The sequence below is a fragment of the Phocoena phocoena genome, chromosome 7 (assembly GCF_963924675.1).
Source record: "Phocoena phocoena chromosome 7, mPhoPho1.1, whole genome shotgun sequence".
NCBI classification, from domain to species: domain Eukaryota; kingdom Metazoa; phylum Chordata; class Mammalia; order Artiodactyla; family Phocoenidae; genus Phocoena; species Phocoena phocoena.
Genome location: NC_089225.1, coordinates 21,572,983 through 21,585,827, shown reverse-complemented (window position 1 = coordinate 21,585,827; position 12,845 = coordinate 21,572,983). Strand labels below are relative to the sequence as shown.

The 12,845-nt window shown below is 46.4% G+C and overlaps 1 protein-coding gene across 1 annotated transcript in view; it reads left to right on the top strand.

Annotated features, from left to right (window-relative positions):
* Nucleotides 1-12,845, top strand: part of LCT (lactase) — a 51,001-nt gene that overhangs the window by 27,721 nt on the left and 10,435 nt on the right. The window contains exons 7-10 of the mRNA XM_065880135.1: nt 2,465-3,110; nt 5,353-6,903; nt 7,550-7,818; nt 10,571-10,861. Of these exons, the coding sequence (XP_065736207.1) occupies nt 2,465-3,110; nt 5,353-6,903; nt 7,550-7,818; nt 10,571-10,861 (2,757 nt within the window). The remainder of the gene's footprint in view (nt 1-2,464; nt 3,111-5,352; nt 6,904-7,549; nt 7,819-10,570; nt 10,862-12,845) is intronic.

Below are 12,845 nucleotides of genomic sequence, written 5' to 3'. Positions count from 1 at the left end.
AGCCTTCAAAGTCTGATTCTCTACGAATTCCTCCTCCCGTTGCCGGACCCCCAGGCTGGGAAGCCTGATGTGGGGCTCAGAACCTTCACTCCAGTGGGTGGACTTCTGTGGTATAAATGTTCTACAGTTTGTGAGTCACCCACCCAGCAGTTATGGGATTTGATTTTATTGTGATAGCACTCCTCCTACCATCTCATTGTGGCTTCTCCTTTGTCTTTGCATGTGGGGTATCTTTTTTGGTGAGTTCCAGTGTCTTCCTGTTGATGACTGTCCAGCAGCTAGTTGTGATTCTGGTGTTCTCACAAGAGGGAGTGAGAGCACGTCCTTCTACTCCACCATCTTGGTTCAGGCTCCCTAGACATTCTTTTTTAAATATTCTTTTTTCATTATGATTTATCCCAAGAGATTGGATATAGTTCCCTGTGCTATACAGTAGGACCTTGTTGTTTATCCATTCTAAATGTAATAGTTTGCATCTACCAACCCCAAACTCCCTGTCCATTCCTCTCCCTCCCCACCTCCCCCTTGGCAACTGCAAGTCTGATCTCTATGTCTGTGGGTCTGTTTCTGTTTTGTAGATAGGTTCTTTTGTGCCATATTTTAGATTCCACATATAATATCATATGGTATTTGTCTTTCTCTTTCTGACTTATTTCACTTAGTATGATAATCTCTAGTTACATCCATGCTGCTGCAGATGGCATTATTTTGTTCTTTTTTATGGCTGAGTAGTATTCCATTGTGTATATGTACCACATCTTCATTATCCGTTCGTCTGTCGATGGGCATTTAGGTTGCTTCCATCTCTTGGCTATTGCGAATAGTGCTGCTGTGAACATAGGGGTGCATGTGTCTTTTTATTTTTTATAGTTTCAGGTTCACAGCAAAACTGAGTGGAAGACACAGAGACTTCCCATTTACTCCCTGCCCCCACACATGTATAGCGTCCCCCGTTATCGACATCCCCCACCTGCACGGCAGATTTGTTACAATCAAAGACATATACAATGATCTATACACCGACACATTATCATTCTAGTGCCCATTTTTTTACTTGAAATGTCATTAAACCTTTTCCATGTCATTACATGATCACAGTGATTGTTTCTGATGGTTGCCTAGTATTCCACTGAGCACCCTGCCCCAACACCAGCAAGCTTAGAAGGGAAGCCTTCCTGCCTTTTGGAAAGGAGCACACTTTGCTGTTGGAGATTAGGACCCACCCAGTTAAGAACTAACATTTGGGACGTTAGAAGCAGTCAGGAGCTTCTCTTCCTAGAGCATGTTTTGGGTGTAAAATTCTTCACATGATAAAAAGGAAAAGAAAAAGGCGCTAAGCGGTAGCAAACCTCCTCCTGCACTCCAAGTTTCTGCTCTGTGCTGTATGTATACAGTTGCATTGAATCCTCCTGGATGGATCCATAATTACCCACTTCCTGCAGACAAGGAAGCTGAAGTCGAGGGAGAAGATGGTTTGAGTTTACTGAGCATGTTAGTGATAGAGTCAATATTCAGATGTAGGCTTGTTATACTCCAGATACCCCACCTTTGCCGTTTCTCCTGGTGCTCCACCAAGGAAAGATGTTGACATTTGTAAGACCATGAGTTAAGTCTACAGCAGATCCTGGTTGTGGTTTCTCTTCCTAGACTTCATTAAGTAGAAAGGAGAACAGGAAGGCTAGAAATAATTTCCCCCTCTTTTGTGTGTTAACTAAAATGATTGCCCCTGCCAATTAGTTGTGGACTAGTCAATAAGCCCTTACTGGGACTTCCCTGGTGGCGCAGTGGTTAAGAGTCTGCCTGCCAATGCAGGGGACACGGGTTCGAGCCCTGGTCCGGGAAGATCCCACATGCCACGGAGCAGCTAAGCCCGTGTGCCACAACTACTGAAGCCCGCATGCCTAGAACCCGTACTCTGCAACAAGAGAAGCCACCGCAATGAGAAGCCCACGCACTGCAACAAAGAGTAGCTCCCGCTCAACACAACTAGAGAAAATCCACACACAGTAATGAAGACCCAATGCAACCAAAAATTAAAAAAAAAAAAAAAAAAAAGCACTTACTGAGGACAGAGGCAGAGGAACTGTGGGTGATGATCCAGGCCTGGGGTCAGACGGCCTGTGCTCTCCCCTTCTCTGGATCCTGTATTCCTCACCTGTATCATAGTAATAGTATTTGTATTTGCCACATAAGTGAGGATCACACAAGGTAAGCCATTGACACCTGTTATTGTTAATGTGTTTGTGGTGCTGTCGCTATCGACCTGGTGATGGTGGTGATGGTGGTGTTGACTTGTTGACACAGTTGTGGATATTGTTGACATTGTTGCTGTTGACTTTATTAACTTGCTACCATTACTGACTTTGGTGTCAACTTGCTGACATTGTCGTTGTTGACTTGTTATTGGCTTGTGGGTGCTGTTGTTGTCACTAAGACCTGTATTTCCTTCTTTCTTCCTCACAAGGTGGCTCACGTGGTCCTCAAGGCTCATGCCAGGGCTTGGCACCACTACAACAGCCAACATCGCCCACAGCAGCAGGGGCGGGTAGGCATTGTACTGAACTCAGACTGGGCAGAGCCCCTGTCCCCAGGGAGGCCTGAGGACCGGAGAGCCTCTGAACGCTTCCTGCACTTCATGCTGGGCTGGTTTGCACACCCCATCTTTGTGGATGGAGACTACCCGGCTGCCCTGAGAGCCCAGATCCAACAGACGAACAAACAGTGCCCCAGTCCTGTGGCCCAGCTCCCTAAGTTCACCGAGGCAGAGAAGCAGCTCCTGAAGGGCTCCGCTGACTTTCTGGGTCTGTCCCATTACACTTCCCGCCTCATCAGCAAGGCCCAGGGAGATACCTGCATCCCCAGCTATGATACCATTGGAGGCTTCTCCCAACACGTGGACCCTGCGTGGCCCCAGACCGAATCCCCTTGGATTCGTGTGGTACCCTGGGGTATAAGGAGGCTGTTGCAGTTTGTATCCTTGGAATACACAAGAGGCAAAGTTCCAATCTACCTGGCTGGGAATGGCATGCCCATAGGGGAAAGTGAAGATCTCATCAATGATTCCTTGAGAATTGACTACTTCAATCAATATATCAACGAGGTGCTCAAGGGTAAGAACGTGGATATGCTGGTGATTGGAACGTGGGTGGTACTTCATCAAGTCTTCAGAGTTTTGTTTTGAGGGACAAAGACAGTCTCCCAAGGAAATGAAGCCAAAAAGTAGTATTTGTAGTAATAGTGTGAGTCCTTTATGTCAGCCTCCTAACTCTCTCCCTCAAAGGCCTCAAGCCTTTACTTTTATATTGCTAGTGCCTACAGCGCTCCCTTCTACACTCTGCCTATCTGAGTCCTATCTATACATCAAGCCTCATCATCTTTTAATGCATTTAGTTGACAAATATTTATTGAGTGCCCATTACATGCCAGACATTGTGCAAGACAGTAGGGGTACCATATTGAACCAACACCATCTTTTCCCAGAGGGGACTCAGAGTCTACAGAGGGATGCAGACAGAAAAGTGCAATATATGGTGATGATGGCATTACAGGGTGGCAGGAGGACACTCAGGGTGGGACTCCAGCCCATTAAATCTTCCCCCATCGCTCCAGCCTGGCCTGATCTTCATTTCCTTTAACGGGGTATAAAATCTACATTCCACGTCATTCACTTTGGTCCACTTAACCTATATCTACAGTCTCATTTTTACCTTATATGTCTTTTTATTTCAAGTAAAAAGGAGCGGCAAATAGGTTTCATCTCAGTACGTCAGTCCTAATCAACTGATAGTGGCTAGCTGTCTGCCTAGAGGGCTGTGTTGAGAAGATTTCGAGGCCTTGTCTAGAATCAAAGAGAAAGAGTTAAACAGTGACCCCTGCCCTGGGCACTGCAGTAAGGAATGGAGACCTACATCCCACTGTTTGTGAGGTCAGACTTCGCCTGTACTCTCCTCAGTATCAAGGAATCCCTTTAAGACATTATCTCAAGTGATCCTTGAAACGGCCTTGTTCAGTAAATGGGGGCAGATATTATCTTCATGGGACAACTGTGAAAACTGATGCTCTGAGAGATTAAATGATATGCCCAGACATCCAGTGAGTGGAGCCATAGGCCCTTCTGTTTCTGGCTCAGCAATTCCTTCTGCCCACTAACCTATGAGGCTTTTATTCATCTTTATGTTCCCAGAGCCTAGCACAGCGTGGGATAAAGTAGGTGCTTACTAAATTATCTATTGAGTGAATGAGCGACGTTACCTACCTCTTACACAGTCATCCACAGCTATTGCTCTGACTCCTGGTTGACTCACTAGAACATTTTTAATTCTTTCACAGTTCTGGAGGCCAGAAGTCCAAAATCAAGATGTCACTAGGAACACTTTCCATCCAAAGCCTCTGAGGAAGAATCCTTCCTTGCCTATTCCAGCTTCTGGGGGCTCTAGGCCTTCCTTGGCTGTGGCTGCCTTCACCTTCACATGGCCTTCTCCCCTATGGCACTTATGATGATGCTTGTCACTGAATTTAGGACCCACCTTGATTAATCCAGGATGGTCTCATTTTGAGATCCTTAACTTAGTGAATTATATTTGCAAAACCCCTTTTGCCAAATAAGGGTACATCAGTAGTACCAGGGGTCAGCACTTGGATATACCTTTTTGGGGACCACCATTCAAGCCACTGAATCAGAGAATACATTTTTTTAGGCTTTATTTCTCCTTTTAAAAACGGAATGCATGATTATTTCATGTCAATATTACTAAACATAAAGAAGAAAAAAAAGCATATTTTTTAAAGATTAAATGATTTATGTATTCTGTATTAAACCAAGGAGTCCTGACACTAGCAGATGGGGCACTTTTTCTTTATTATTCATTTTAAGGTAGGGACACACCTTTCGATTGAGACTTATGGCCATAGATGTGGCCTGATGTTTTGTGTGGGTCTTACGGATTTTCCTTTTACTTGTTATGAGGAGGAAAAAGGGTTAATATCTTGGGGGTAACCCAAGTCACCTCCCGAACTTTCATGTTAAAAGGAAAACCTTTTAAAAGTAACATCAGCCCTTTGCAACTCTGTCATCATTTCAGACCCCAACCAATCCTTGCTTAACACACACCCTTACTTCTTGCCAGCTCCAGTCCTAATTCTCGACAATTTATGTAACCTTGCAGTTTTTGCCTTTATAAGCGTCCCCCATTTTATAGTGGAACACAATTCAAGTGCTTCTTGACTCTGTGTCTCCCGGGCTTCAGTGCTAACAAACCCCAAAATAGACACCTCTATTTTAAAAGTAATAAAAATAAAAGGCAACATCACTAACAGACTTTAAAACAATCCCAATTTTGGTTTTCTCCACAGCTGTCAAGGAGGACTCAGTGGATGTTCAATCTTACATTGCTCGTTCCCTCATCGACGGCTTCGAAGGCCCCTCTGGGTACAGCCAGAGGTTTGGGCTGTACCATGTCAACTTCAACGACAGCAGCAGGCCAAGGACTCCCAGGAAATCTGCCTACTTTTTCACCAGCATGATTGAAAACAACGGTTTCCTCACCAAGGTAGTAAAAAGACTGCTACCATCCAGTAAAGCAAACGTCCCCCAGAAAATCAGAGCCTTCACGTTTCCATCCGAGGTACCCTCCAAGGCTAAAGTAGTCTGGGAAAAGTTCTCCAACCAACCCAAGTTTGAAAGAGATTTGTTCTACCACGGCACGTTCCAGAATGACTTCCTGTGGGGCGTGTCCTCGTCAGCCTATCAGATTGAAGGAGCTTGGGATGCTGACGGCAAAGGCCCCAGCATCTGGGATAATTTTACCCACACACCAGGGAGCAACGTGAAAAACAGTGCTACTGGAGACATAGCCTGTGACAGCTATAACCATCTGGATGCTGATCTGAATATGCTTCGAGCTTTGAAGGTGAAGGCCTATCGCTTCTCCATCTCCTGGTCTCGGATTTTCCCGACTGGAAGAAACACTTCTGTGAACATACATGGTGTTGATTACTACAACAGGCTGATTGATGGCTTGGTGGCAAGCAGCATCTCTCCCATGGTGACACTGTTCCACTGGGACCTGCCCCAGGCCCTCCAGGATATTGGAGGCTGGGAGAATCCTTCCTTGATTGAGTTGTTTAACAGCTATGCAGACTTTTGTTTCCAGACCTTTGGTGACAGAGTCAAGTTCTGGATGACTTTTAACGACCCCACATCCCAGGCATGGTTGGGGTATGGCTCAGGGGAATTTCCCCCAAATGTGAACGACCCAGGCTGGGGACCTTACAGAATTGGCCATGCAATCATCAAAGCTCATGCCAGAGTCTATCACACTTACAATGAGAAGTACAGGCAAGAGCAGAAGGGGGTCATCTCTTTGAGCCTCGGTGCACGCTGGGCAGAGCCCCAGTCACCGGGGGTCCCCAGGGATGTGGAGGCAGCTGACCGAATGCTGCAGTTCTCACTGGGCTGGTTCGCCCACCCCATCTTCCGAAACGGAGACTATCCCGATGCCATGAAGTGGAAAGTGGGGAACAGGAGTGAACTACAGCACTTAGCCACCTCCCGCCTGCCCAGCTTCACTGAGGAAGAGAAGAGGTACATCTCAGCTACGGCCGACGTGTTCTGCCTCAACACCTACTCCTCCAGAATCGTGCGGTACGCAACACCCATGTTAAACCCGCCCTCCTATGAAGATGATCGGGAGCTGACCGAGAGGGAAGACTCTTCCTGGCCCTCCACGGCAGTGAACAGAGCTGCATCCTGGGGGATGCGAAGACTGCTCAACTGGATCAAGGAAGAGTACGGGGACGTCCCCATTTACATCACTGAAAACGGGGCAGGGCTGACAGATCCCAAAGTGGAAGATACCAATAGGATGTTTTACCATAAAACCTATATCAATGAAGCTTTGAAAGGTACGTAAGTGTTCACGTCCCCCTTACAAAATCTCCCAACGTCCACATGTCATGTGCCCGAAATGGTTTGGCAGAGTGGATTACACACCATCAGCAGCTCTCCCTTTTGTACCCTAATTCCGTAATTCTTTCCCGGTCTGGGGTTACATATCCCTTTGGGAATCTGAAAAAAGCAATGGTCATCTCCCCAAATGTACACACAGGGTCCCACAGGAGTATTCTCATGGGTCCATTCATTCATTATTGAGCACCTACTATGCGACAAGTTCTATTCTAAGTGCTGAGGACACAGCAGTGAACAAAATAAGCAACTTTCTGCTGACACGGAGCTTATATTCTGGTGGGTTCCATGCACCCTAGAGCAATAAACTCTTCTCTAATTCACATTTCTGTATTTAACTTCTAAAGTAGGCTGAGACTCTTGAATTTCAGACATGTCCCTTTACCCCAACAAAAGAATCTGATTTTGCAAAGATCAGTAATTAATACTCGCTATGGGGGCATCAGTGTTGACAAAAAGAAAGAGACAAGATGATCTATCAGGGCACACATTACTTGTGTGCACAAGTTGGTGGTTTAGGACTACCTGCAGTGAGGAGTCCTCCTGGTGTAAAGCTCTCCTCTGCTGTCTGTGGAACGTTCCCAGCCTACAGGCTCGACGGTGTCAACCTTCGAGGATATGCTGCATGGTCCCTGATGGACAGTTTTGAGTGGCTAAATGGCTACACGGTCAAGTTTGGACTGTACCATGTTGATTTCAATAACGTGAACAGGCCTCGCACAGCAAGAGCCTCTGCCAGGTACTACACGGAGGTCATCATCAGCAACGGCATGCCGCTGCCCAAGGAAGACGAGTTTCTCTATGGACAGTTTCCCAAGGGCTTCAGCTGGAGTGTGGCTACCGCTTCGTATCAGGTGAGGAGTTCAGGACAATTCACCATCTACAGCAAACCTACTATGTGCCAGGCTCTGGGGTCAGGGCTGGAGAGGGCAGGTGGGAGCAGTGGATTTTTATAGACCTGTGGGAGGGAAGTATGGCTACCTTGCAGGGGGAGTCTGGGAGGCCCTTTTCCCAGACAGCTTGGCTTCTTCACATCCCCAAATTCAGGCGGGCCATCACAGTTACAAGGGCTGTGCTGAGATGGGTGTTATCAGGCCAGATGGCGCAGGTGGAGCCTGGAAGAAATACTTAGGCAAAGACATGCAAATATGAAGATTCTCAGCTGGATGCCTTTATTTCTCACTTAGTCTCTTCCCAGCAGACAGTTCGATCAAAATGGCTATCACGTGGGCCTGGGCGTTTTCTGATGTCCTAATAACATCATACCTCTACCTTATTCATGCTAAGTGAAGCTCACTAATACAGAAAATATGAGGATTTACTTTTCCTCAGAAAAAAAAGATAAAAAATGAAGAGTGACTTGCCCAGGCAGTTAGGGGTGTGACCCTGCCTTATATCTTCTTCCTCCATTTATTTTCTTTGATACAGGAGTAGGGGTTTGTATTCCCAGTGTGGAACCTGGGTGGGGGTCAGTGGTCTGAGCTGACTTGACTCTGGGTCGCTCAGCCCTTGGATTTTTTCTAGGTGACAATAGCTGCTGAAAATGTTTCTGAGGAAGGTGAGGGTAGCTACCCCCAGACGACCAGACTACCAAGGTATAATGAAGTCTCAGACCAAATTCTGCCATATCCAGACATATGTTAACTAAGCACACTAACACAGGAACTATTCATGTATCCTATTCCATGGCCTGGAGAAAACCTCAGCTCTTGGTCCTCTTTGGTGCTCTGGTCAACACTGTACATGAAAGGTTCACTTGAGGAAATGCCAAGATTTCAGAGACAGGATCCTGTTGCTCCAGGGAGACAGAATCTTCTGTAGCAGGGTTTCTCCAGCTGGGTCTGATTGGACATTTGGGGCTGGATAGTTCTTTGTTGTGGGCCTGTCCTGTGCACATGTAGGATGTTTAGCAGCAAACCTGGCCTTTACCCACTAGATGCCAGTAGGCTCCTCCCCCAGCTGTAACAACTAAAAACGTCTCCAGACATTGCGAAGTGTCTCCTCAGAGACAAAACAGTCCCTGGGTGAGAACCACTGCCCCACAGGTTTATAGCTGGACTTATTTATTCTAGGGCTAGGGTTAGGGACTTACTCTAGGGCACAGGTTGCAGGCCTGAATCAGTTATTACTATGATAATTGACAAATGCTGATTTTCTGAGTTCATCATTGCTTTTATATTTATTAGGTGGCATTCAAAAGAAAGGTCAAGCTTTGTCTTTTCTCCTACTTAATTATTTACATTTTACTTATATGTAAATATATGTTGATATATATCATCAGTATGGCCTTGTGAAGTCCTATTTTTTTTCCACTGGGTTATACTTTTGCTATTATTATGTATGCAGATGCTTAAATCGTCCACCTTTTGCCTGGTGGATTGTCCTTTAGCTGGATCCTGTGTCCTTTTGACATGGCCCATCATTCTTTGAGCACTCTGTTAATTCTTTCTGGTGCGACAAGATGTTCCAGGCTCATCTTGTATCTTTTTCTGCCCCAGCCCTGTAATCAGCCATTTCTCTGATGAGCCCTGGTTCCTTTTATTGGATAAGGGCATTTAGAAACCAAGATCTGGGTGCTAGGTGTGCTCACTGCTACTGGGGTGTCATTACTTCTAGGCCCACTCAGTGGACAGAGCTAGGAAATGCATGTGTGTGTACACACACACACACACACACACACACACACATACGTGTGCATATATATCTAGTTCTACATCCACCCAAATCTTTATGTATGTTAAAAAACACACTGATACCTCCATTGCAGTCCAACTCTACAGAGTTAATGCTGGCCTTCCCACTTTTCATATTTGTATCTCTTTTCTCCAATGATGAGAAATCTAGTTCCTAATATCTTCAACATAGTCACTTATTTTCTTAGTCCCCCTGCATTAACTAGTCTCCCAACCACCAAGCCATCTCCTGCACCCAGATGGACCACATGGGGTGCATTCCCGCTGACCTAGGGCCTGCCACTGTCAGAGGGGCTGTGCAGGCCAAGCCTGGACATGTCTTCTTGCTGAGAATGCCAGCACTACCTTAGCTGCAGCCAATCACACAGTATCACATTATATATGCTTAAGTGTTTTAAAGTAAATTATGGAAATTACACCTCTCAGACTACCTAAGCCCATAGGTAGGCGTTTGCCCAGTGGCTTGTGGTCAGTTTATAGGTTAGGTGGGAGGAGGAAAAGGAGGCACAGAAACAGTGATACACACCCTGATTAGAAACTCTGCCTCTACATCTGGCATCATTGGGATTTGCTTGGCTGTGATTGGGGTTGAGGCATGTGGAATTGTTCATTCAAACTTTTAGTGAGCACCCACCATACTCCAGACACTGCTGCACTGACTGCTGGGCCACCAAGATGAAAGACGCAATGCCTAGACCTCAGTCTTGTAGGAAGAAACCCAGTCAGCAAGTGCATAATTGTGCAGTGCAGCATGACAGTGCCGTGATGTTCAGAAAGTATGTACAGGAAGCTGTAGGAGTTCAGAAATTGGGGGGTGGCAGAGAAGGTGATGCTGACTTATGTCAGGACTCACCCACTGACTGGGAAGGGCTTGACTACATGACTTGCTTAGACCATGTCTTGTCATCTTGAGATCGAAGGTGCGTGGAGAGCAGATGGCAAAGGGCTCAGTATTTGGGACACCTTTTCTCACACACCACTGAGGGTTGGGAATGATGACACCGGAGACGTGGCCTGTGACAGTTATCACAAGATTGCTGAGGATGTGGTCGCCCTGCAGAAGCTGGGTGTGACCCACTATCGCTTTTCCATCTCTTGGACTCGCATCCTCCCTGACGGAACTACCAAATACATCAATGAAGCGGGCCTGAACTACTACATGCGGCTCATCGACGCGCTGCAGGCTGCCAGCATCCAGCCCCAGGTGAGATGGGGCCCTGACTGGGCCTTGGCCAAGTCCCCTGGGAGCCAGTTGGGCTGGAGAGCACATTTCTTGTGTGAAAAAAATGCTGTCTTCAAATTTAATTTTTGAATGATCAGTAAAGATTTTCCTTCTGCCCCTGACCTCTAGCCATGTTTCCCTCATAGGTGACCAAGTTTTCTGGGTTCTCATGTCCTTTTGTGTATGTGATCAGTAGGCATGTGTATATGTGTATGTATATGCCTTTTCCCCTCTTTTTTCCTAATGGTATGATACATACAGTTTGATACTTGCTTTTTTAAAAATTTTTTATTTATTATTAATTTGGTTGTGCCAGGTCTTAGTTGTGGCAGGCGGGCTCCTTAGTTGTGGTACGTGGGCTTCTTAGTTGCAGCTCACAGGCTATTTAGTTGTGGCACGTGGGCTCCTTAGTTGTGGCTGGTAGGCTCTTACAGATATTTCCATATCCATACATAGTTTCCTCCTTTGTTGCTTTTTTGTTTTGTTTTAGTTATGTGGTAATTGTTTGTACCTTACTTCTCTAATCACTTCCCTATTAATGGACACTCTTCCCTGTGATGTTTCCACTCTTTTGCCGTTATAACCAACACTACAATGAGTAACCATAGATACGTAATTACACTAGGGTGGAAGTTTATCTGTAGGATATGGTTCTAGGAGCAGAACTGCTGAGGCAAAAGTGCACGTGTTTTTAAGCCATGAGTTATTATGAATAATACAGAAGCTCACTTGTGGGCTTCTTTACTGTCACCAAATCTTTTACATTTTACTTGGGAGCATAAGAATACTTCTCCTTTTCCCCTGGGCCATTTATGATAAACAGCTGGAGGGCACTAGTTCTATGATACTGTGTGTTTCCTCTGCTGTATTGATTGGAGATTATGCACTGCAGCCAGAGCATAATCTCCGCAGTAAACCCCCCCACTCCCCACCCCCAAAGCAGAGATTTTTACAAATAAAAGTGCTACCTGGACTTCTCACACTGCAGGAACAAATCATCCATGCGGCGTTTATTACAGTGTGTGACCACTAGCTGTGATGGAGAGGGGACGGCCAGTGGCTGCCCTGCACGAGCCCAAGATCTGGGGGGAAACGAGCTCCATTACACATAACAATTCAGAACATCAGAAAGAACAGAACTCAGGGCTTAATGATTTTGTAGTTCTTATTTTTTTTTAATAGATTTAAAAATACTTATTTTTGGCTGTGCCACGTGTCATGCAGGATCTTAGCTTCCCGACCAGGGATCGAACCCAGGGTCTTGGCAGCGAGAGCATGGAGTCCTAACCACTGGACCTCCAGGGAATTCCCTGTAGTTCTTAAGGGCATTGAGACACCGCAGAAAAGAAAAGTGCTGTGGCCGGAAAAAGCTTCAAGGAGGTGTGGGTCTTGAAGAAAGAGGACAGTCTGGGTGGGTGGGTGGGCAGGGGAAGGGCATTTCAGGCAAAGGGAGAGACTGGGCCTGAGCTGAAGATGGTTGGCAGCCCAGTGGAGACTGCGGACAGTGGAGACCCCTGGCGTGGCCAAGAGGGAGTGTGTCAGGAGCATCAAGGGAAGACCCGGAGAGAGGAAAGGCTACCACACGGACATGGCCATAGGGGCCCCTCTGCAGCAAAGGGTTCCCAGGTCCTCAGAAAGAACCTCCAGACAGATGTCCATGGGGATGCCCCTTTACAAGCAAAATGCCTCAGAGCCTCAGACTCTCAGTGCAGTCTATCCCGGCGGTTCTGAAGCTCCAGCATTTCTGATCCTTGACTACAACCATAGCTAACATTTGCTGAAGAGATGGCAGGATGTCAGCCACTTTTTGTGTCCTCTGCCATGTGATTTCGGCCTCACAACGATTACGGGACATGGAGGTCTCAGGGCCTGAGCCTGGGGTCACATGGCTGGTAGGTGGCAGAGCTGAGACTCAAACCCAGGCTTCTCTGATCCAGAGGTATGAATTTCTCACGCTTCAACACTG